Source organism: Dendrobium catenatum, unplaced genomic scaffold (genome assembly GCF_001605985.2).
Source record: "Dendrobium catenatum unplaced genomic scaffold, ASM160598v2 fragScaff_scaffold_847, whole genome shotgun sequence".
Lineage (NCBI taxonomy): Eukaryota > Viridiplantae > Streptophyta > Magnoliopsida > Asparagales > Orchidaceae > Dendrobium > Dendrobium catenatum.
Window position 1 is genome coordinate 2272748 of NW_021319309.1, and position 26651 is coordinate 2299398.

At 33.5% G+C, this 26651-nt stretch overlaps 1 protein-coding gene across 1 annotated transcript; it reads left to right on the forward strand.

Moving 5' to 3' along the window:
* Nucleotides 1-12745: 12745 nt before the first annotated feature.
* LOC110113636 (uncharacterized protein At2g39795, mitochondrial) lies at nt 12746-25572 on the forward strand. Its single transcript, XM_020846292.2, has 3 exons — nt 12746-13001; nt 13093-13433; nt 25000-25572. The coding sequence occupies exons 1-3, from the start codon at nt 12825-12827 to the stop codon at nt 25169-25171; spliced, it is 690 nt and encodes a 229-aa protein (XP_020701951.1). The 5' UTR covers nt 12746-12824; the 3' UTR covers nt 25172-25572.
* The last annotated feature ends 1079 nt before the right edge of the window (nt 25573-26651 follow it).

Genomic DNA, 26651 nt, shown 5'->3' on the forward strand with positions numbered 1-26651 from the left:
TTACCTAATTAACAAAAATTTCATCCTTTTCTCTAATTAGACTTTCAGATCTTCATTATATAAAATAAAGAAAGTCTATCACAAAAAAAAAAAAAACACTGAATATAAACGCACTTCAATCTCAAAGAAATCAACCAACTATACGTTTGAAAGAATGTTACTGAAAAATCAAGCTGTATATTCGTTTTGACAGTACTTAGAGAAAGAGTTCGAGAAGTTTAGCAGAGAGATTATGCCATTAGTATTTTTACCACAGGATTGTATTGCAGAAGTTGCAGTGAACATAGCAAACATGGTTTGGAGGAGGAGAAGAAGACATTCTTCAGCAACCAACAGCTTCCTGAGACCTCAGATCTCTCTGTGATTAAACTAAGAGGAAAAATGAGAAAAGCTTTGGGGGAGGAAGTAGAGAATAGGTTAACATAGATGATTATACCCTCCTTCTTTCTCTCTCTCTATATATTAAAGAGATATTTTTCTTACCAAAATAGAGGATGGGTGATAATACAATGTGTTGGTATTATTACAGAGAAAATATTCTCATAAACTAATTTATATTGTAAAATATAATAACACTGTTAAAATTAAGTTATAATTTTAAATTCCTCATAAAATAATTTATATTGCAAATATTCTCATTTTTTTATGATTACTGTGATATTTTGAGAGAATTTTGAGCTTGGAGGAAGGTGAAAGGGTAATGATTGAATGAATGAGTGGGTGTGCCTTTTTCTCCACTAGATCTCTGTTGCTCGATCTGTGTCCCCACCTCATTAAATGGTGACCTCTCCAACTCCACATGTTTTTCAGCAGCTTTATTGAGGTGAATGGAGAGAAGATATTATTAGATGATCTAAGATTTAATTTTTTTTATATGATATTTATGTCTGCAATTCAAAATAAAAGCTTTGCGAGGGAGAAAGAGGAAAGAAATGTTTGATGGTCTTTGATAATAGTCTTTTATCAGTTAATTATGTTTTTCAATTCAAATATAGTTATTTCTGTATTAATCAAATGTTACTGTGTCACTATAATCATTTTTTTAATGATTAGATTCTATTAATTAATAATAAGATTTAATAATCAGAAAATTTTATAATATAAAACAAAAAAATTGAGTTGTAACCCAATTTTTATTTTATTTTTATTTTTTGAAATGTGAGTTAACTTTAAGGATTAGAAAAAATTAGTGTCTAATTAATAGTAATATTTTAGCCATTAAAATTTATATTATAGTTAGAGGTTAATTAGTAATGATGTAACTAAAATTTAAGTCAGATAATCTAAAAATGTAATTTTAAAATGATTTAATTTCTTCATATATAGAGAGAGACGATCTAAGTAATTAAGATAAACTAACACATATCACATATATATGCAAGCTTCAAACTCAAAACTTTTTAATTAGTACCAAAACTCTCAATTTAGCATATCACGGTGAGCTGCACAATTCCTTTATAGATCACATAAAATTTCTGAAATGGAGACCTATATAGCTTACCAAACAAAGATTTTATAGTTGAGCTTATTAAAATGTATTAATAGTCTTTTTAGTCACAAATATTTTAGTAATATATATCATTGATAATAATATTCACAAAAGTATTTCTTGGCTGGTGTGGATTAGATTTCATGAAAGCTCAAATCTCTCTATATTTTCTTACTAATGTAAGTGAAATTTTTAGATTTTATAGTGCTTATTTTATGCTACACTAAAAAATTCCCTCCACAAACATGCCCTTCCCACTCAATGAGTGGATCTTCCCAATAACAGCAGTATTGTATCATCATGATCCAAAGGTTTGATCATGTCTTAACACTATCCTCCCTTGCTCTGATGCTGTGCATCTTATGTGTAGGGAGGATAAAAAAAAAAAAGTTTTTTTTAGTCAAAAATCACGCATCATAATGCCTGCTTCTCATAAAGATGGTACCTATGAAATCAACATGGAGGAGGAGGACAACTTTTATGATTAATGACTTCTTCCAAGGCCTCTAGGACTATTTCCTCAGTTTTTCAAGATCTACTGCAATCATGAGGACATTTTAGTTGAATTTGCTCTTGATTTTTAAATAAAATTTTATTTTAGGATCATTTAATATTAGCACCCAATTCTCATTTTAGAATATAAAAATTGTATCCATAAGGATTATTTGTTATATTATTATTATATATATATATATATATATTATATATATATATATTATATTAGTGATAGCCTAATCTAATTTTTCATTAGCGAGAAGTATAAGAAATTACTGATTGTCTGGGAATTGATAGAGGAGAGAAGTTGCTATTAGCGAGAGAGTTAACAATGAAGATTATTAGGGAAGAACAATATTAATGAAGAACTGTGAGAACCAGATATCTGTCTTCACATACTTTCATCCTACATATATATATAATAATAATATTATATATATATATATATATATATATATGGAAACTCACGGAGGGGCATGATCAGCTCACTAATGCTCAAGAACTAAAAAAAAATTAAGGAAAAAAAAAACTAAGAGCTTAAAGTCCCTACTATTCCAAAATACAAAATTACTAGATACAATCTAAGGCGGCTTCAAGACAACGCCCAAAAAAAAAAAGATCAAAATATACTCAAGCAACACAATCTTCTGCAAAAAAAATCCTCAAACCAGAGTAACCTGCAAAAGAACAAAGCACAAAACCAAAAGAGAAAAATAAAAAAAGAAAATGCAGGTACCAATAATAGTTAAAAAGAGCAGCTAAATATTAACGACATTATCAGATAAGCACAGATTATATAATATTTGTATAGTGATGATTACAAGTATCATATAGTGGCGATCCAAAGGTCTGAAAATTTTAGGAGAAGTTAGAGGCAGCCGATAGGATAGGATGATTGTAAAAGAACATTGCTAGAACTGACAGAATTAGTGTGAAGCAGTTTCGCTTTAGCAGGAAATGTTTCAGGTTGTTATTAGATTGAGGGAGGAAAATAGTGGAGAAAATATTTTAAGTTTAGAATGTCAAACTGCTCTTTTAAAGAAACATTTTGTCAAAAATTAGAGTAATGAAGATAAATTAATGCTCTTGTTCATAAAAAAATCACGAGTTACACTATCACCTAATAATTATATATTATTTTATCTTCTATGAGAGGGGGGAGAGAAAAATTGGTAATTTAACTGTGTTTATCATATTTAGGCTTCATTTGAAGTGACTTTCTTATTGCTTCTGAAATGATTTTGTGTATAAAATATTTTATACTACAAAACTATTTTAAAAGCAATAAGAAAGCCGTCCAAATGAAATCTTCGTTACCTCATATTAGCTCGATTCCGTAATAGGAAAGTGATAAAATGCTATCACTTTGGATCAAGGCATCAAAGGATCTCGACTGAACTAGTGTACTCTTTGATTTTTAAGATATTAATGACTTAAATTCAAATCTAACAGACAGTGAAAAACTCTTATCTTCTAACATAAATTTAAATTTATAATTAATTTTATGCTCTTATCTTACATTAAGGCTTTATATGAGACAACTTTTGATTACATTTTTTTATTGCTTTCAAGAAATTTTTGTACTAGAAAGATACTTTAAAAAGCAACAATAAGACTATCTCAAATAAAGCCTAATAATTAAATAATGTTTAAAGATGGTTGATTTGTTTATTTGAAGTTTTGTGGTTCATTTGGAACAATTTTTTTACTGTTTTCTAAAGCAGCTTTTTAGTATAATATTTCTTGAAGCAACAAAAACGGTGATCGAAAACTATCCAAATAAAACTTAGTCATTATGTTGTAAAATTCTTTGAAAACTTATGAAATCATTTCAATGTATTTACAAGATTGTTTATAGGCGAGTTTGGCCAAAGGAGCAAAGATATAAAAAATTTGAGGCTGAAAATTATAGCTCCCAACCATCAGATCAAGATGAGCTACAATTTATTGTGCTTTTTTGGCAGTGCAGAGGGGTGTTGATGTTGATCTTTCTGGTGGAGTCTTGTTGCTGGGAGTGTTTGGTTGTTTTTTGCGTTCTCCCATTTTTTGGGTGGTTTTCCTAAGCACCGTAGAATGTTCTAGTTTGCATTGTATTGTTTATTAGGTGGGAAACTCGAACTCCTAGGTTTCTTTTTCTCTTTTGGATTGTAGCTCTCCGAGCGGTAGTGAGTCCCTTAAGGACCTTGTAATTTTGCCCATATATTAATGCGTAGCCCTCTTGAGGTTCCCCCCCCCCCCCCCAAAAAAAAAAAAAAAAAAAAAGATGAGCTACAATTTATAAACAAGTAATAATTATATTGCTGAAAATTATATTTGTGAAGTATTATTATTCCTATTAGATATTACATTTTTAGTAAAAGATGCATTTGAATTTTGATTAAATACACACGATCAAGTAAAGTGATATGTCGGAGAAAACCTTATATAAGTCCAGAAAAGCTCCCATCAATGAGAGGATACATTGTATAAAACCAGTTGATGAAGTTCATCTGAATTTCTGTGGCCATTTATTTTTTGTCATAATAAAAATATTATTTTTAAAATTCATAACTACATTTGAGAAAATTTCAAATTTGAAAAAAAAAAACGGTTAAATTTAATTACATTTAATAAATAGAAAGAATTCAATAAATTTGTTTTTACAAATCAAAACAACCTAATTAATGGAGCTTATACTAATTATCTTCTTTCCCATGATAAATTTATGTAAAAATATGCAATCATAAAAGTCTATTACAATCATGAAAATCCATTTTCCTTCTTTTTATTTTTTATTTTTGTTTAATCATAATTCTAATTGTGTAATGATTTTGCCTATCAAATATGCAATAATTATAATACTATTTAAATATAATCATTCTAAGGAGTATAGAATTTATTCTCTCATTTTATTATAAAATTCTCAGGTAAAAGATGAAGGGAAGGTTAATATGAAACTTTACAGTGAAATGACTCTGCAGGATGAGAAGACAAGGGAGATAGTGACATGGGGGATGTCCTTTCACAAGATAAGGCCAAATTCTCCTCTTACCAAAATCAAAGAGAAAGACCAATTCAGTTTAACAGAACTGAGGAGAGCGTGAAAGATGCAAGCTGTCCGATTGTTTGGCCTCTTCCTGCTCTTGCTTTGCTCACGAAGCAACCTCAGCCTCAGGTTTGCTCTATCTCAGTCACCTTCAATGCCACCACTGTTTATTGTACTAGTGTTGAGAACTCATAATTCTGATGAGCCATAGGCTAGGGGTGTCAATTTTGGGTTACGGGTCGAATTCGGAACTAACCCGGGTTCAAACGGATTGACCCTACCCCGTCCCGGATAGGAAAACGGGTTGGAAATCCGAACCCAGACCCGATTCGGTGGGTTGTCGGGTTGACCGACCCGACACGAGAAGGCGGGCTCGGACTCGGACTCGGATGCGGACGCGGCTCGGACTTGAACGCTGACGCGCTGGGTTGGCGAGGCCGAGCGGACGCTTGATGGCACGCAGGCGCGCGGGAGCAGTGACGGGCACCCGCAGCGTGCGGCGGCGCGCTGGCGAGCGGGCAGCACCGGCAACCTCGGGCGCGGGTAGCGTGCTGGCATGCACGGGCAGCTTCGCGGCCAGGGCAGCAGGGTCGGGCAGTCGAGCAGAGGTCAGGCAGGCTTGGCAGGTACTCGGGCAGCCGGGCAGACATTTTAAATGGGTTTCCAGGTTGACCCGACAACCTGTTCTGGTCAACCCGAACCGACCCGTTTTCAAATATTGGATCGAATCCGGGAACCCGAACCCAACCCGGTTTGGAAATGGGTCGAGTCAACATGAAATTTCCGGGTCGGATTTTCGTGTCATGTCAAATATTGACACCCTTGCCATAGACGAAGAAGCATTTTTAAAAAGGGATGGATGGAAATCTGTTATTAATATTCTATTAATAAAAAGTATGACACTACTGATCACAATGAAACTCATCAATTAGTGCATGTCATCTTCAATGAAATGCTATTGGTTTTTATGGTTAGAACACGTGTAATGATCAGCTTCTAAATCTCTAGTAATTATTTACATTTAACAATTGGATCAGTTCTTGATTCCCAAGACTTGGAACCCTAGCCACCCTTTCCTGATAATGTAATCTCCACCGTCATTTTGTGGCCTTGGGCATGTCTGGTGTCTGTTGCTTAATTTCCTGGTGATGTTTTTTCTGGCTTGGCTTTGTTTTGGGTGCTGCTTAAAAAAATCTCCACTGTTATTTTTTGTTCGAATCCTTTTTTATATGACACTGGAGTTTAAACTCATGTGCTTCAATGTAGTAGTCCACTCTCTCCTGTCCTCATTTCTGATAATGGATCCTCTTGGTACTGTTGACATTATCTTACAAGTATCTTCTTCAATGGCTTCTTCTTCTCAAACTCCTCTCTCACCTCTGAATATAACATATCCTCCTTTTAGATATTGTCTCCATTATTTCTCTGGACCCATCTAATCTAGTGCTTGTGGTCAGGGACATTATTCATATATTAGCCTCCTTGACATTGGCCTATGGCTTGAATTTGTCTCTTTTTGTTGGTATTTACCCTAACATTTATAAAAAGATTTCAATTCTCACCTTGGCATATCAGTTTCTCCTTCTTGAAGCAGTACCCCAAAGTTAGAATACGATATTCTTGGCTCCCGCTAAATTGAGCGTTGTTATTTTGCTGCGTTCTTTTCCTCAATATATATATGTCCTTAGATGAAATGTACTGTTTTATCTCCCTTTCTCGTTTCTACATTGAAAAAAATTGACCTTATCAATGGGAAAAAGTGTTGTTATGTATTCAAATTAAGAGATTAATAAACTAGCTATACCTTTTGATTTAGGAAAATGTCTTTTAATTTTATCTATTGTTTCATTTGTAATTTGGAACTAGATTCTTCATGAACGGTCGGCCATCTAGACCATAAATATGTGATCATTCATCTTAGATATAAGAATAATTACACTACTAAATTTTCAATGAGGATTTAATATATTATTGGACACATGATGTGGCTTATCAAATTGTTTTCTTGCTTCACTATCCAAGAAGAATCCCCCTTCATTCATATTTGAATATGATTTTCTCACTTATGTGTTTATTTTATAAAACACAACATATATTATTCTTCGGACTCTATTTGAGGAGAGATTACGGAGTCCAGATCGAAGCTACGTCCAGTTTTTATGAGTGTGCGCAGCAAAAACATAGTAAAAGCGCAGTGGTGAACATTAACAACTTTTTTACTGCGCACACTCACAAAAACCGAACGGTTCTCAGGTCTGGATTATGCACGTAATAATCTCTCCTATTTGAGTGAGCATCATTCTTAAAGCGGCTTTCTAGTTCAAAAATTTTAAGAAGCAGTAAGAAAGCCGTCCCAAACAAAGTCTTAATTGATTTCCAAAGTAATGCTAGCTTTCAAAAAGTAGAATCGAGTACAATTTTCTCTTTTGCTCTCATTACCATATACATGCTCACCTGCAGGAAGAGAATATTAAATAAAACATGTGGTGTATTCAATTACTGGGCATCTATGATTTCTAGAAAGCAGTATTGTCTCTATCATACATGTTAAGTTAAGCAATATGTTTCTTAATGCCTAATTTAATTAAAAAAAAAACAGTAACATATAGAGTTTAATGCAGTTATCCTGCTCAGATTGTGGAGGTTTATTGCATATATGACTTTGCTTTCCAGTAATAGAGAAGATGTTTTTAATACATATATGCTAATATCGAGCAGTTTTGTTATGCTTCTTAAAGTAGTTTTTAGTATAAAATTTTATTTTTTTGAACTTCAATTTTTTTTTAAAAAGCAGTAAAAAAAATCGTCCAAAACGAAATCATAGCCTCTGCTTTCTCTGGAAACTTTATCAGTATTCCCCAAAAAAAAAAGTTTATATACCTAACAAAAAGGACAATTACATCAATCTTCTAGACATTATCATTGAAAAATAAAAAGCTTCCAATCACATCTACTCTTAACAGGATGGATAATATTAGGAACGCAAATATTATTCACAGCTAGCATTATTTTCGAATACTTTCCATATTAAATGATGGCGACTGCATGTGAAGAGAGACAAAGGCAGGCAGTGATTTGATATTAACTTAGTGAAATTGACCATACAGATGAACCTTCTCATCTATACAATGAATCCAACAAAGAAGGAACTGCCACCGAATCCACTGTAGCAGTCGCAATCAATGCAGCCATTAATGCCTCTCAAGCTTAATGCCTCTCAAGCATGGAGTATTATTAAGGCAGCACAGAACTCGCCAGTTTATAACAGAAATGTAGTTCGAAGGATGAACTGTAAATTATAAACTAACATGGATATCATAAAATGTAACTGAAAGGTCTGCAAAAGCTTTTACCGCAGTAGATCTAGTAGATTTTTATAGATATGCAATGAGTTTTAAAGATATTTGAAAAGAGAAGAACAATAGCTAGCCCTGCTGTTCTATTGAACTTTATAAAAATTTTAAGTTAGACAAATTTAAGGTCTTTAAATGGCAACATCTTAATGGGCTGATGATATTTCTTATTTCATTCTAAGAAGGTTCAGATGATAATTCCCATATTCCTTTACTCAGTGATGCTTTCTTACTTTTGAGAGGATGCATTCTGGTTTTCAAACTGCTCGGAGTTGTTGCTTTTATAAGAGCATCTCCAACCGAACGTTAAATATGCGTATGGTGTCGTTCTGCCGCTCCAGCCGAACGCCAAATATTCCGTTATTTGCTTGCGGGTGAATAGCGCGATGTCAATATTGGCGTTGCACTGTTCACCTACGCGATTTTTCTGTCTCAACCGGATTTGCCGAAGAAACACGCGAAAGATGAGAAAGACGGTTACCTTTTCAAAAACACGCAAAATGGATTTCAATGTGAGATGAATCACAACATTTTTGAGTTTCACTGCATTTTGGAGTGAAAAATGGGGTTTTGGTTGGAGATGCTCTAAGTGTTTTAAGAGTGCTGTCATCTTGGACATTTTCACCCCACTTTGATGTTGAGATACAACATGGGCTTTTGATTACGTTTACAAGGGCTGTTTTATTTATACTCCCTATCCTCCATATTTATATTATTGAGCCTCTGTTGTGGATGGGCCTCTCCTGCCTTGGAGTTTAACTACAAATAATATATATTTTATATTTCGAGTCCTGACCCTTCATAGGAGAAATTATTAGGTGCGGACATTGGATGGAGAAAACCGTCTGATTTTTTCTCTGTCTATAGTAAAAGTGTAGCTGCTACAATAATTACACTTTTATTGTAGACAGAGAAAAACAGAGAGTTCTCTCCGTCCGGTGTCCGCACCTAATAATTTGCCCCTCCCTAAAGTCAGTTCTTACTGGTATGCATTGAAAGGCCATAAAAGACGAAAAAAAATATTAACTGCTCCCCATTTAGATCAATGGTTGTCCTCTTTATCTTTACACACCTGATTGATCTTGCATTTAAACGTCAACTGTGTATACCCAATATCACATTGGTCAAGTTAGACCGATTTCATTGATCCAAATAAGCCTAGTTCAAGACAAGCTAGTTAGCTACTTAAAAGGGTTTAATTCACCACACAAAGAAGTCAACAATGTATCAAATAATCTTGCCAACGAGTTCAAGCTGCTAGCCCTTAATTGGCACTGAGATCACTGAAGTCATGAAGAATATTTGCCCAAGTTACCAAGATTACTCGCCCAAGTCACAAAATGAATTCACTCAAGAAATCAACCTAAAATAAAGTCGCCTAAGACTTCATTAGAACTCCCAACTTGTAAGAGAAGTCAGTTTGGGACTTCACTTGAACTACCTCATTTTTTACAGCAAGCACTTATTGAGCCTTATTGCCTAATTTTACTCAAAATGTTGTCTTTCTTGTAGTGCTATTAATAGGAGGGTGAGAATGACTTCGTTTGGAACAATTTTCTTACTGTTTTTTAAAACAACTCTTTGAACTATAAATTTTTGTACTAAAAAGCTAGTTTAGAAAACAATAAAAAAGCTATCCCAAACGAAGACAAAGATGACAAACCATTTTGCATTTGTCTTGTACTTTTATGGCAATCTTTGTAAAATCTCAAAGCCTCGATCTGTCCCTAAGCTCTGTTCCTTGTTGATCTTCTTCTCTCTAGCATGATTTATTTTTATTAATAAAATTATGATGTCACCTATGGACTAGTTTGGATCTAACAAAATGACTAGCTAGCTTTCTCTTATGGTTCCTATGATGCAAAAAGTTAGGTCCTCCAAACCCATCAAATAATTGGAATTTTAAGTCAACTTAGAAGATTGAGTTTGCAAGAGTTATGGAGTTGATTTGCACAACTGTTGGCTTGAATCATCATTAAAAGAGAACATAAACAGCCGCTAATAAAGAAATCTAACCCAATTACAAACCGAATCCATTTATAGCAAAGTGGTTCATATCTTGGTCAAGGTTAACATAGCATGTTTAAAAGGGTCGGATCGGATATACCGTCAGTACTTTTTCGACGACTAATTTGTCAGTTTAGCCGACGATAAGTTCTTGCTGACAACATTTGCCAACGTATTTTTGTTATTTTTTAGGTATCTCACGCAAGAGACTTAGTAAGTTATATGACCAAATCATAATAAACTCCTTCAGGTTACACTGCCTTCTAAAGCTTATTTTATACTTCTTTGTAGGTTTTCTTTGTTGTGAATTTTTTTTTTTAATCGTTTCTTGTTAGTGAAGAATCCTATGAGATATTTGATGCTAAATTCTCTTGAAGGATTAGCTTGATATTGTTTAATTTGTATTTACATAGTAAGTATGTTGTGATTATTCATTTTTATGTCAGTGAATTATCATTTCATTGATATTTGGGTTAATTTCTAGATACAATCATGACAATTATGTTAATCCCAAAATGATCATTATTAGCAAGATCATTAACACCTCAATACTTTACTAAATTTCTTTAACAATCTCCAATATCAAATCCACTTTCTCTTTGCTATAGTGGTTAAGCAAAATTTGAGTTAACCTTAAATTTGATCTAATAACTCGACTTAAAATGGATCTAATAACATTTCATTATTTTATGAATTTGATGAATTTAGGCTTTGTTTGGACAGTTTTCTTATAGCTTTTTAGAGCATTTTTTTTGCACAAAAATTTTTAGCTAAAAAATTTTTCAACTTGAAAGCTACTTTAGAAAACAGTAATAAAGTTGTTCTAAATGAAATTTTAATTGTGAAAAAATTAGTTAGTAAGTATCTTTTTTCTTAGTGTGAATTTCCATTAATTTCCTTTTTGGTTCCATTTAGAGACTGAAGCAACCTTGGACATCATTATGTTAATCATTAATGTTTAATGTAAAGCTTGTTGGAAGCCAAGTCATCAGATCTTATTTAAATCCCTGTCATACACTTATAATATTTAAATTGAAAGAAAATATATAATCTTCTTCATATTTCATAGCTCACATATCATTTTCAAGCCCTCCATGTATCAATTATATGTCACTTATATAATCTTCCACTATATATATATATATATATATTTTAATATAATCTTCGACTACAAGCTCCTAATATTATCAAAATAGGAGTCCAATCTCATTTGATCAACTTTTTTAATTTCTTATTATTCAACTCTCTACTTAATAGTCCTTATTGTTTTAAGTTATGTGGAGCATCGCTCGAATGATATTATTATTATGGCTAATATTTATTGTGCTCGCTAAGATATTGTTTGGGACGGTTTTCTTATTGTTTCTTAAAATAGCTTTTTAGTAGAAAAAAATTATTTTTTTACGAAAAAGTTGCTTTAAGAAGTAGTAAGAAAGTAGCCCCAATACTTCATTTGAGATGACTTTCTTTAAGAAACAGTAAGAAATCCGTCTCATACGAAACATAAATATATGAGATATATAGGGTTAGCTTTCCCATGAAGAAACCTTTATATATTGTCAACTTTTATCCAACTCAAACTATCACACATCCGCCTCGCTTCTCAAATTAAACACACATCTTGTCAAACAATGGCAATATAAAAAGCTTCGCTATTGATCAAGAATTCTATTTCTGATATTTTCTTTTAACCATTAACTAACCTCAATTCTAAATATTTTAGTTTCTTCTTCCTATTCTTTCTTAGTCCTCTTGAAAATTTTTAATACTTAAACCTTTTTCAACAAAAATTCATATTGTGAACTCCTATTTTTCGCTAATATCTTCATAGATCATTATATTTATAATTCATAAAATACAATGTAACGTGTCTCACTATATGTAATCATATTATTATAAAATTAGGCTTTTGTCAAGTGATTTTTTTTGTGATTATAAGTTATTTCTCTTTTTTACTTCATAATAGATTGAGTTAGGCTTCGTTTGAGACGGCTTTCTTCCCTCTTCTTAAAACGGCTTCCTAATACTAAAATTAAAATTTTTATACTAGAAAGTCGTTTTAAGAAACAACAAGAAAGTTGTCCCAATGTTTCATTTGAGATAGTTTTTTATTGCTTTCTAAAGCAGCTTCATAGTACAAAAAAATCAAGAAAAGCGCAAAAAATCCTATATTATTTTTAAATCCTCATATTTTCTTAAGAATTTCATATTTATTTTCATGCATGAAGAAAATGAATTAAAGGGGGACATTTGTAAGCACAAATAATTCTCGAAGTTCAAAACTGAATTATAAGACTAAAAAAATTATGTTCTGCTAACGGATCCGGCCCATCTCTGCCATTCTCAACCGGCCCATGATGTGAATAACAGAGACGGAACAGCAATCCTGCAAAACCCTTTAAACCCTTTTCTTTGTTGAGCTGATTTAGGTGTCTCGTCACTGTATTCCGGCAAAATGTGGAGGAGATCGCTCTCTTCGGCTGCCATGGCGGCTGCGCGCCGGCGTTCTCCGGATGCGAGGGTCTTATCCTCTTCCACCTCTTCCGCCTCGTCCGCCGCCGCGGTCGACTCCCTTATTCTTCGCTCTCTTAAGGAGCATTACCTCGAGGTCTCCAAGATGTCACCGCCCCCGGTATTCTCATTAGCTTATTATTTAGTGTTTCTCTCTCTGTCTGATGATACTTCTTCCATTGTTTTTCAGTAACTCTCAATCCTTTCTGCAGAAAGTGAATCCGCCTTCGCCGTTTACGATCGTGAAGGGCGCGCTGGATCGTGACGGGCCAGCGCTTCGGCGGGAGTACAAGGGGGAGGAGATCACCATTTCCGTGATGAGACTTGCAAACATCTTGCCAAGTGGTGCCGAGGCTGATGACGACGATGACAACGAAGCCATCAATCAGCTATTTCTCCACGTTGACGTTTCGAAGCCCGGACGCGAAGAATCCCTTCACTTCCTCTGCGGTCTCTATCCGGATGCTGTTGGTATCCACTCTGTGTGCCTCAGGCCTAAGACTGGTTCTCTGTCTCTCGCCTCCTTGAACAAGTACGAAGGCCGTGTCTTCCAGTGAGTTTCCTTACCCCGTTGTTTCTTATACTTTAATATAGTTTTCTTCTGTACTCTGTGGAGCCTGGTGAGTGGCAATTGCTAGAAACCTTATTGTTTTTCTCTCGCGTATCACCAAAATTTTACTTCTCTCTGGTGGAATTGCTTTTAGCTTGCATGGGGCTAGTTGACCGCCATTCGTGTGCATTCGTGTTTGTTGTGCTGTTGATATGATCCGGTTTCAGAAGTTAACTGGGATTCCATGCTATTACTACTAATAATATCCATTTTAAGTAGACATGCTGATGGTTCTTCATGGTCCCCAAGTGTCTTAAGCTGTAAATTGTGGCGTATTTTAAGTTCCTGCATCTGTATTAATGTGAGCATATATAGGTATTTCTTATATGCATGTTGCTTCTTATAATGGAGCACCTTGCTTACCTCTAAAGTGTTATTTATTTGGTCAACTTGGACAGCTTCAAAGACTTGTGCTTTATTTGGTATGGCTTTCCAGTATGCGATACACATGGAAAAGTCTTTATCTAAGAAGCTACTTAAATAAATTGAAGATTTATTAAAGTTTTGATAAATCCACAATCAAATTCGGAATTTAACGAATTACAGCAGAACTTGGTTTTAAGGTTTTGCAAGTTCAGATTCTTCAAGGTTTACTAAATCTTGGCCAAATCTTCAAAATAACCTAATATTAGGTTATATTTAAGAATTGGTATCGACAGAAGGATTTGCTAGATCCTATAAATCTGGTTTAAATAGGATTCATCAAATCCAGATTTACTAAATCCAACTGAAGTCAAACGAGTTTGCAAAACAATGCCATACAGGCATGGTTTAGGCTTCCATGCAGTGTGGTCATAGGGTTGAGCCATTGTGGCAAACAAACCTTTGGTATTAAAAGTAGAATTTACTCAATAACCGCCTTAATAAGCTGATACAAACATGTTATTTATGCCCACATATGCTATGGAGATGATTTCTAAACTTTAGTGGCAATCCATGTTTTCATTATGAGATAGTGTTTGGTGCATTAAGTAGCAAAAGAGAACTTTTAGTGATTATAGTAGAGTTATAAAGTTTTATGTTTTCGCAATTAAACTTTCTCTTAATATAAAATTTTAAGGCAATTATTGTTCCACAAACAAGGACCATGAGTCTAGCACTTGATTGTTGGAACAACTTAGGTATCTTTGGGTATATTATTGTGTTCTTTTAGTGTAGGTAGTTGTGTTGTACCCTCTTGCAGGTGAATAACTAGTGGAAGAGACCTCTTGTAAAGCTAAATCGAGAGGGTCTGGTGGTAATGCTTGCTTGTAATCAAGGAGAACTAAGGGAAATTAAGGTAGGAATTAGTTAACCTAGACTTGCATAGAGAATTTCCACTTCTTGTAGATGGCTCTTAATAAGGGGCTTAAATTGACCATAATATGCTAGCGGATGGACGCCCATGGACCTAAATGTTTAAATCAGCACGTAAGGACCATTATTGGCATATTAGTAACTCACCTTTTGCTTCACTTTAGATGCGGGACTATGTTCTATTCCATTTATTATCTTAATCATTATTACCTTTGATGAGAGTCCTTTAAATTAAGCATCACCCTTCTTCAAATGAAATTTTTCAATACCATTAAATTTCATACACCAAGTGCCCACTTAACCTTATCAAGCCCTTGTGAGTCAATAGCTCTTGAATTTTGCTTGACCATGTTGGAAGTCTCCTAGGCTCATGGGAGTGCAATACACACTTTGTCCTAGTCAAACTGTTGGCTTCAAAATAATTTGTTAGGAGGTTGATACATCGAGAGGCCAAATTGAGCTCAATATACTAGTGGATGGACACCAATCAACCCAATAGCTCTAGACATGTGTCACTACTAGTATATTAGTAACTCAATTCTTGTTTTACTTTCAATTTTGATAGTAATTCCTAATATTATGAGAATCTTAACACCCATGTTCTTCCTTCTATTCTTTATTTTTCCTTCTCTTTTTCCTTCTCTTTTTCCTTTAGCTCATTCTTTCTTCCTCTTGTCTTTTACTTTGCAAAATTAAGGCCCTCTTCTTAGTGTATAGAGAGAATAAGAGAGAGACAGTGCTCATAATTGCAAGAGAGGCTTTGATCACTCGGGAGAAGAGGGAGATGTGGGTTACAATGTGAGCTAGACGGGGAGAAATTGCTTCTTGGATTATTTCATGCATACTAAAATGCTCAATAAACGCTATTATTTATAAAAAGGAAAATAGGTGATAACTTGGTTAAAACTAACAAATTATGAATATAATTAATGGAGGAATATTCTTTTTATTCATAGGGATTATAGTAGTGATACACCCTCTTTTTTGAAGTAACTCTTCCTAATCGTAATATCCTCATTCTAAACTTCTACTTATCTTCTCCTCCTTTCTAAATTTGGAATTCCCTTGATTTTTTCTCAGGCTCGCCCATGCATGGAGAGGGATAAAAGAAAAATTATCCTGGCTCTTGTGTTAGTGCTTTCATGTACACTAGCTTGCCATGCAAATGAATGTACTGATATACATGCATGATTTTTTATTGCCTCCATGCTCCATTATCTCATGAACCATGATTCCTCATTGCAGATTCAATTTGCTTTTGCAAACCAGCCTTCTTTTGCTATTGGTGTGTCATTTGTGTTGACTTTGCTTTCTTGAACCTGTATGATTTCTTTTTCTTTTTTTGCAATATCTAGATTGGCATGTTGGTTGTTTCTTTTTTGTTTTTGGTTTCTTGCAATTATTAGTTATTTTTTTTTGGTGCCTTTCTTCACATCCTTCTTCTCCTTTGAAGTTGTTGGGATCACAAGTGCTATGGTAGTTAGTTTTCTACAAGTAGATAACCCTATGGTTTATAATCATGTGGAACATTTTGTTCCTTTTGCAGCTCATAACATTCTTATTTTATAAATAATGGTTGTTTGGAATTATTTGACGTACATTATGGGGATGTAGCCTTACTTGAAACTTTATCAATGAATGGCCTCTTGAGGCAATCTTACAATGCTACTTGGCTACTCTAAACTTTGAATTTTTTTATTCGACCCAAATCATATAGATTTGGGTGGTGTTTAATTAGCATAATATCTTATTTTCTTTATTGTTAGCACGACTCATCAATGCTACAAGTTTAACTTCTTATATATATATTATATTATGATATAAATTACCCTTATTTTTTTTTTATAATTAAAAAAAAAAAAAAAAAAAAAAAAAAAAAAAAAAAAGTCCTTGGGTTTGGCCACACCACTATTTGACCTCTTCCTCGGATGTATACTTCTATTATCTCTATTTGACTAACTTCTAAGTTTACAGTGAATATAATGAACCTTTTCTCTTGACCCTATCTTCCTTATGCTTCTCATTATTATACTTGCTATTTTGTGGGAGCTTCCTTCATTTGTTCTTATTGGTTGATTTGTCACCTCAATGACAATGACCTTTGAGCTTGCTCTTGTGATGGTCCCCACCCAAAGTTGCTTTGAGTAGAGCCGAGATTTTGTGCGAAGTGAGAGATGAGATTGGAAGACGTTGTTGTTGGCTTGATGTTGGATGAGTCGAGAATGAAGGATGGAAATGATGATTGTTGAAAATGTTGGGAGACAAAAGAGATGATGCTGGTTGAAAATGTTGCTGAAAGTGGGACCATGATCCGAGCATCGATCAAATGGTGAAGACAAAAGCTGTCGCTATCGAGACTAGGGAGATGAAGAGTGGGAGTGGAACTAAGTGGATCCCCAAAATCTTGGGCTAGTCCTTGGCCAAAGATGACAACAATAATCCATTTTAATAGAAAGTGATGAACAACAAGGTTTGCAAGATACTAGAGTAGAGCGGTGAGTGGCAAGACAAAGGCTTATGATTCTGGTGTTGATATCATGACATTTGCCATAAAATACTACATCTTTATTTGATTGATTCTAGTGATGGTACAAATATGCTAATGTAAAGGTAAGAGAATAGGGTAATACGAAAAATACAATAAATAAGAATACATTCCATATAAGTATATATTTAGTGACAAAATTATACTTTCATTAGAAATATTGAGCATATGTTAATATTATATGGTAACATCATTATAATTTTAATAACTCTAACACTATACATGCATTTTTTTTTTTTTTTTGCATGGTAGGATGCTCAATTTGGAGCAATACTTGCACATCGCATCATATACGGGAGATATGTTATAGGTAATGCTTGGGAAGAAAATTGCAGGCGCTACCCGGGTATGCATTAATAGTTACTAGAACACAAGTCAGCAGCAAGTTTTTCTGCAATGAGCATATAGGAGACAAGAACAATTTATGCTATGATTACTGCTAGAAATCATGCCATATCCGGGAGATGTGTTACAAACTTCATGGAAAGCCTTCTAACAATAGGTTAATCAAATCCTATGGCTAGAATACACCCACAACACATGAGGTTAAATCTTCTCAATTCAACAAAAAATAGTTTGACCAAACTAAATTGTTGAAATCTAATTTGTCTCCTAGCTCAGTGGCACCAAAATGTAGCTCGTCTATTGCACTTTCTGTCCTTGAGGAAATCAATCTGGGGATCATAGATTTAGCGGCTTTTGACCATATGACTAGCTGTTTTCAGTTGTTTAATTCCTATTTTTTATGTCCCGTCCTTGAAAAGTTAGGATTGCTTAGGGAAGTGTTTCATCAATTGTTTGAAAAGGGCATATCAATATCTAAAAAAAAAGAAAAAACCTTAAAATATGGTTGACATGTTCAAAAACTTGCGAGTAATCTTCATTTTTTTTTTCAACAAGATATTAGAAGATTCCACTATTCAGATTTTTCCTTCATTCTTTTTATGTCTTTAAGGACTAGAGCCTGAGGAAGATGATTGAATTATTAGAGAAATGCATTGACACTTTTGATGGAATAACCTCTTGTAATAAAAAAACACATGGGTTATGTAATACTAGTTCAAGCTTTGTCAACGATGAAGCTATATTATAGCATAAAGATTAGGACACCCTAGACTTTTTAAATTTTTTTTAAAAAATAATTGTTCTGAAATTCATTGTGAATGTTATTGATGTAGAACAAATGCTTGATTAAATATGTAATGTTGAAAATACACGCCTTCTAACCTAAAGCAATAATAATTATATTTACTTTTCGTGATTTAAACAAAGGTTAAAACATTAGAAAGATGACTACAGCTTAGGTCAAACTACATGTAAGACTTTAGAATCGTGAATAATCAATTTTAATCAAAATTAGCATAGCATGGGGGAGTTTCAATAGAAATTCCTAAATTAACAATAAGATTAGACACTATTAGAGTCTCTTCACTCACACTATTGATGTAGGCTAAATGGAGATAGGTTACACAACCCCTTATGATGTCACATATTAGCGGGAAGACTTGGATAAGTAAAAGATTTGGAGGAGAAGTTCACCTTGATCAAGATTTAGAAATGATCTGCTACTGGACAGAAGAGAGTTCTTTGTCGATAGCGACGGCGAGGGTGAAGACGAACCTCTCAACGTATTCTTCTACAGTTTGATCAATCTTCAAGTTGAGGTCGAAGAACGGTGATTTGAGGATATCAACCTGACCTTGATCGTTGTAAACAAACCCATGGTCACGTTCTGGATCCGCCATATATGAATGGACAAGTACTAGGAGGGATCGGGAATTCTTGGGCAGCAAGGAGTAGATTTTCGGAGGGCAGGACAGCAGTTTCGCTTGCTGAAATTCTCTAGACAGCAGCCCAGAGATGTACAACAAAGTTTGGGTAGCAACTGTGGGCTGCAGGAGGCTCTTGGACAGCAAAGGGTGGTCTTCAGGAGGACTGGAAGACAGCAGCCTGAAAGAAGTCCAAGAATTCTGGACAGCAACTTAGGAGGATCAAAACCTTGAAGTAGAAGCTATGTGGGAGGAGAAACCTAGGGGATTAGCTTTGGAATTATAGGGTAGAAAGTAGTAACTTTGAGAGAGAGGGAAGGGGCCGGCGGCTTGCTTGGGAAGGGACTTGATTTGGGGATTTAAATGGGGTACTTAATGAGATAGGAGAGGTAAGGGGCGGCAGCCCTTGATTGGGATTGATGGGGGATTAATGAGAGGATAAAAGCTTCATTTTATTATACAAAATTATCCCTATTTATAGATCTATATAAGATATCTTAATAAAGAAACAAATAACTATAGAATCATACATAATTGCCTTAATATAATCCTTCCTAAATCAGCCACCTAAATATAGAAGGAGAACAACGTGATCCGGGTGAGCCTCCTACGGATCCCAATGCTAGCCATGGGATCAAGGGTCAAGGGATAGTTGAGATTTAACAGTGTGATCCAGGTGAGCCTCTTGTGGATTCTCACGCTGTCTGCGGTATGAAGGGCTAAGGGACGGTTGGAATTTTAACTATTTAAAACTTTGTGAATCGTGTAATGAATCAGGCCATAAATTAGACAAAGATGAAGAGGGAGCATAAACTAGCCACTTCCTCTTTTTCTATACATACAGGCTTAGTAAAGTTACGCCAGTTTTGTAGAATAAATTTAGTTTCATGCCAAAGAAATGTAATATGATAGCATTTTTTCTCTTAAGACAAATAATAGAAAAGTATAAAGAACAAAAAATTATTTTTTATATACTTTTTATTGATCTTGAGAGTGTATATGATTGAATATTGTGAAAATTGCTTTGATTCACATTAATGAAGAGATGTTTGTGCTAAAGCTATGTTAAAAGTTATTTTTAAGATATGCTTGATGAAGACTGACTAATTTTAGAAGTGGTTGAGGTGACCTAAGACTTTTTAATTATAGCAGGATTATAATAACATATAGAAAAATAAATTTAATCTATCAAGATTAAAATTCTCTCATAAGATTATGAAAAAGCATAATTCAACATAATTTTGTAAACTAATGAGAAATTTGGCCAAAATTAAATATTTTCTAAAATTGCTTTAAAAATGGTCTAATTTAGCTATTTTAGACCCTTATTAGACTCTTTTGGTTAGTCTATAAAAAAATAGTCTTTTTGGATTATATTAATTTAATTGTATTTCATAAACTTACTTGACTAGCAAATAACTCGTTTCTAAAGAGTTTGCAGGAGGCAGGCAATATTGAGGTGGCATCACTAGATAAGGTGATGAAGAAAGGGGCATGCAATATAGGGAACATCAAAATGTGGAAGTCCAAGGAATACACATATCTTGATGCTTGGTTGTTGAGTGGATCCAAACTTTATATATTTGTGAAACTCTACAATTTGGAACAACATTGGAGTGGATAATGATGGTGGTAGTGGCATGACAAACTTGAATATTGGTAGGTGTGGTTGAAGCAAATTATAATTATTGGAAGTGGTGTATGCTTCCAAGATAATATTAAGTGAATTGGAGAAGGAATCACTTCCATTAGTTGGAGAATATCAAGTGAACCGGAGAGGGCACTTATAGAAGTTGGAAAGTATCAATTTTGGGTTGTTGTACATCAAAATGTTTATCTTTTCAAGAATCTATAGAAAGCATTCTCTCCTGAAAAGAATATTTTTCATGTTAAATGACTTCATCAAACATATGTTCTCACTTAATTTCCAATAATATCTTAAACTTAATCTCAAACATAATAGTAAACTTAGGTATTAACTATTCTTAATGAACCAATGTGGTAGAGTTGCATGAGATTGGAGGGAAAAGCCTTTGAAGGATGTATATGCAAGCTTATCACTAGATGAATTTGTAGAGGATAACTTTTAAAACCTTTGAAGATGAGGAATTCTATTGAAATGGACAAGGTTCTGATATTTGTGGGGGCTAAAGGAATATATTAAATTTATGTTTTAAAATTGCTTGTGATTGAAAGGAAAAACCTTTAAGATGTTTATGCAAAGGTTATCACTAGATGAATTGATATAGGATAACTTGTGAAACCTTTGAAGATGAGGATGAGATAGATCATCATAGTTGTAAATGAAGTTGATTTATGTAATCTTTAAAGGAAATAATTAGGATAATCATAATCATCATCATCATAACTTTTGCACTTTATTAAGAGAATGAGTATCATAGATATCATATGCATGCAAGGAGATCTGAAAGGATATGTAAGACATCCAAAGCATAATTTTTTTGGTAAGTAAATATGAGAATGATAAAGTGGGTTTTAATAATATGATATCATTAAAACATATGAAGTGGAGAGAATATAGTAGTAAAGAGAAATGTTAAAGTCTTTATTGGTGGCTATAATTATATTTAGGAGGAAAAAGTATGACCAATAAGGAGATTCAGAGAATTTTTTTTGTACTTGATGTCTATTTGTTGAAGCTGGTGAGGATGGTAGCAGGCTACCTTGTTGTGTGATGATGAGGAGATTGACAGTGATATCTTTGGTTTAAGTTGGTCTCAAAAGATGACTAAAGATATGTAATTGTTAGGAGATCTTTGGTTCACAATGTGAAATTTTCAAGGTACATGGAGAGGACATCATAGAGGTATGTAACATTCATAAAAGTAGAGGCTAGTGGTTAGACATTGTGGAGATTGCAATAAGACCTTCTTGGTTTTTCTTGTTTGGATGTGGCTACGATCACTAGGTGGTCTGAGTGTGAATCAGGACGCCTATGACTGAACAAACACATGAGTGGTGCACATAGAATTGTTGAAGTTGAGCGTTGATGCAAGTTATGAGGAAATAAGCTCAAATTGGATTTATGCTATCTGAGTGTGAATCAAAGGGTAGTAATGACCTTTCTTTATTAGATTTAAACGAGAATTTGACTTTTAATAGGACACAATGGAGAAAAAGGATTCATGTAGCCGACCCCACGTAGTGGGATAAAGGCTTGATGTTGTTGTTGTTGTTGTTGAGATCGTGAAGTCATGGAGAAGAGTAAACATGAATGGGGCTTTATGAGATGTGATATTGTCAAAAATTGAGGTTTAACAAGAGAAAATGTTATTGAATTGAGTGTAAGATATAGTTAGGTTTATAGGAATTTAGAACTTATGGAATAGAAACTGAAATCGAGGATGGAGAATCAACAAGTGTGTATGAAATTTAAGAGAGGGGTTTAAATTGGCTCTAATACAAAATTCATGTAGTTGTGAAGAGAAAGAGGAGAATCTCTACATACATAACCTAGATCAAGAGATAACACAAATAGTCTTGAAAATCAATTCATTAATCTAATGTCAAATGTCAATCATTTTAACCAATGATATGAATACAAGCCATGGATCTTTATTTGTAGAAATATGATTCCAAATATAAGATCAAATATTATGAAATCATATTTAAAGATGATCTAATACAATAAAGCTAATAAAAAATATGCTAAATTTTAGCAAAATTATATATGATTTTAAAAGGGATTGAGAATTGGTATGATTTAAGTATTTAACTTCTTAGTATCTCAATTTGATTCTTTTTGACTGGTCTTAAAATTAGTCATTTTTGGGCCAGCTCTATGATATTAATATGTATTAATCAATATTATTAGAAGATAAGTGCTAAATTGGTATAATATGTTTAAATGTATTGGATCTATTATTTTAGGAAGGAGAATCTAATTTCTAATGTTAATTTATATGGTTAAAATGGAGTACTTCTAGGGTATTATGCAATTAGTGGATATCATGAAAAGTTAAAATAAATTTCTTAAAATTATAATTAGGTTGATGATGTTGTATGATTCGAGATGTTGTGGAGAGAAAAAAAATGTCATTGATAGCTACCAAAATAGCATTCAAATGTGAGAATATTAAAATGGATGTGTGGCTAAATTAAGAAATAATTATATTAGAATTGCAAAAAAAATTTGGGCCCATTGGTTGCTTTAAGTTAGATAATATTTTTTGAGAAAATTTTAAATATGCTAAATAAGTCGGTTGGATCTCCATGTAGTGGGATAAATGTTTGATTCTATAGTTGTAGTTTCAAAATTGCATCGAAACTTTACAAACCATCTCAACCATTTGCAAATGCAAGTTTTCATTTTCACATACAAATCCATGAAAGCAAAATCACTACTTTTGGAAACATCATTCTTCATTGAAAAACAACCAGGTTCTTAGTGGTTTGGATATGAATGATACAATGTACACTCATTTGGCGAATAAAAAAGTTGGAGGTTTAGGCATTGGATTGGCTATAATTCTATGGTAATATGAAGAAAAGTTGTTCCAAATGTTTTGAGAAGGATAGTTTAACACCCCCGGTAATACTTACGAAGAATGAATGGAAGATTCATAAAGCCGACTTGATACAAGTTGCCTTAGGGTCTAAACTCTAGGATTTATTATCATAAATCTAGGATGCGATGCAAAAAAAAAAAAAAACACAAATGACTAGAATTCATAGATCCCAAACTTTGAGCCTAAGCAAAGATTACTCACCTTAGATGCAAAATAAGAAAACCCACTTTATTCATTCCAAACGACAATTTAAAAGTTGGTACAATATCAAATTTCGCAAAAAAAAATCGGCGAACAATCATAAAATTCTACGACCGTTAAATGAAAACTAGTATGTATCAAAGATTATGTATAAATTAGCGCTGTACAACTAAGATTGTATCAAACCTGACATAATCTTAATCTAGCACACACATCAATCATTAAGCAATTAAAAAAGTGAAAAATGATAGAAATCATCAATTGGAAAATCTAAACCTCTTGTTAATACAAGGGAACTTGAGGATCACTTAGTTACTTGAATTTAGAAATCTTATTTTGAAAAATTATGAAGTTTGTTAAATTCATTATTTGGTTAGATGTAGTTAGACAATAAAATTGATTTAAATGCCACATATCTTCTTAAAATTTTCTCATAACTGATGATTTCATTCTCACACTTGCAGTGCGTGAAAATGAAATCTTAGTTTTCTAAAACACATTTTCTATTCTCATGCAACAAAAGCTGCCTTAAATATATTTTAATATGTCCAATAAATAATAGAAAATGCACTCATTATATATTTAAATAAAATTATGTCAAAGCATTAGGAAGAAAAAAAACGATAGGACAGAATGAATGAAAATTGTTCAAAGTAATTTATGAAGAATGGATGGAAAATCTCAAGTGACTAAAAGAAGAAAGTTCACACACCCAACCCCAAATATTTGGGTGAATAAAACTGGCTAACATAATCATTTTTAGATGTACTATTTATGCACAAAGCACTGGATCATAAAATTCTATTAAATTTTGATTTTAGTGTATTATTATGATAAATTTGTTTCTCATAGGACCTCCTTTTTCAAAGTTTCCTTAGTTTTAATGTACCCATGCTCAAGTTTTGCTTCAGGCTTCACCGTCATCGCACTCGCTGTACCATCTGCGAGTGTATTAGGCTTCGTTTGGGACAGCTTTCGTGCTGCTTTTTAAAGTGGCTTTCTAGTACAAATTTCTTTGGTTTTAAAATTTTTTGTCCTAAAACCTGTCTTAGAAAGCGGTAAGAAAGCTGTCCCAAATGAAGCTTACTTATCGTGCTTGCGGTGGCAACTTCCACAATTGTGTTTTCATCTTGTTGTGCTCCTGACTACATGCTATTTAAATTACGCAGAGAATTGGATCAGAAGTTAAGGGATGCTTTTCACCTTTTTATTGAGGCACGTGGTGTAAACGAGAGCCTCTTCCGATTTCTCCAAGCCTGGCTTTATGTAAAAGACCATCGGAACCTCATGGGCTGGTTTAAGAGCGTGGGAACTTTCATCAATGAACAAAAGAAGCCTTGATCATAGTTGATTTAGCTTTCGCTTGGGAGGTCTTTCTTACTTCTTAAAGCAGCTTTTTAGTACAAAAATTTTAATTTTTTACTAAAAAACTGCTTTAAGTAACAGTAAGAAAGCCGTCCCAAGCGAAATCTTACATTCCAAGTTTAATGTGCTTATCAACTTCGGACCGTCCGGAGGCGAATCTGGATATGCCACGTCACCCAGATGCACGGGCCCCGGATGACGAGTAATTTTCCCTTCCATTGAGGTACTTGAGTTACTTTGATGCCTCTTTCTCTCCATTTGTTTTCCATGCCTGTGCAAGTTTTCTCGCTTTGTAATAGCTATTTTGTAAAAGTGCACTGGATGAGAAATTTGATATTGTTCGAATAAAACTTGTTAATGGCTGCTTATTTACATAATTAATATTTAATTTCATATATCTTATGTATTTTATAAATTTTTTAATATTATTAGTGGTATGAATATTACATTGCAAATATCAAATAAATAATTAGATGGATTTTTTTTTTTCTTATTGAAACATGATTTTTATTAGACAATTTAAATAATATTTAGTGAATTATGTTCATTTTTTATTGAAATTTATGATTAAATTATATTTAGTAATAAGATTGTATATTTAAATTATAAAAATTAAATATATAAAGAGCTCCAGCGGTGGTCGAGGAGGAGATGATTCTCCCTTTCCCCTTTCTCTTCTTCTTCTCTCTCTTCACTTCCTTCCCCCTTGTGAAGAATGAGGACTCTATTTATAGTTTTTCTGGATGACATAGCTTGTAAATAGGTGTGAGATCAGGGGCGAATAGGGAGTGGTCGAATGGACGGTTGATGTTGAACCCTTCGATCGTGCACCGTTCGTGGGACATTTGAAGGTCTTATTGATGTAGGAATTCGGCGATCTTGGGCTCGTTGAATTCGTCTTGTCGAGCCGTTCGATTCGAGTATAAGCTTGTTAAAATCGTAGATCGTTTGGTAACTCAAATTGTGGTTTGAATCTTCCAACAGCGCTTCGGGTCCTTGATTTGGACTAATTGGGGCTCAGATTGGGTTGAATTTGGTGTCATTGGGTTCGTGTTTTCGAGACGCTCAGTTTGACTATAAGCTCGCTGAAATCGGAGTCCAGATGCTCCTGAATTTAATCTTTGAAGTTTACACCTAGCTTTTTGCCTCGAGATTTGTGCCCGATCAAGATAAATTTGTGATGATGTATCAATAATTAAATTAAAAATATTGCTATATTTAATTTATCTAAAATGAAATATATTTTTTTAGGTATATATTGATATGATTTTGCTATTATGATGTTATATTAAATTGAGGGATTTGATAAATATTATCTATTTTTTTATATTTAATTATTTATACATATAATATTTAAATTTTAATATTTACTTACACAATGATATGATCAATGAAATTTATATTTTCATGCTTAAATTTTAATGTTATTTAGATATAATATGTTATGAAGATAAAT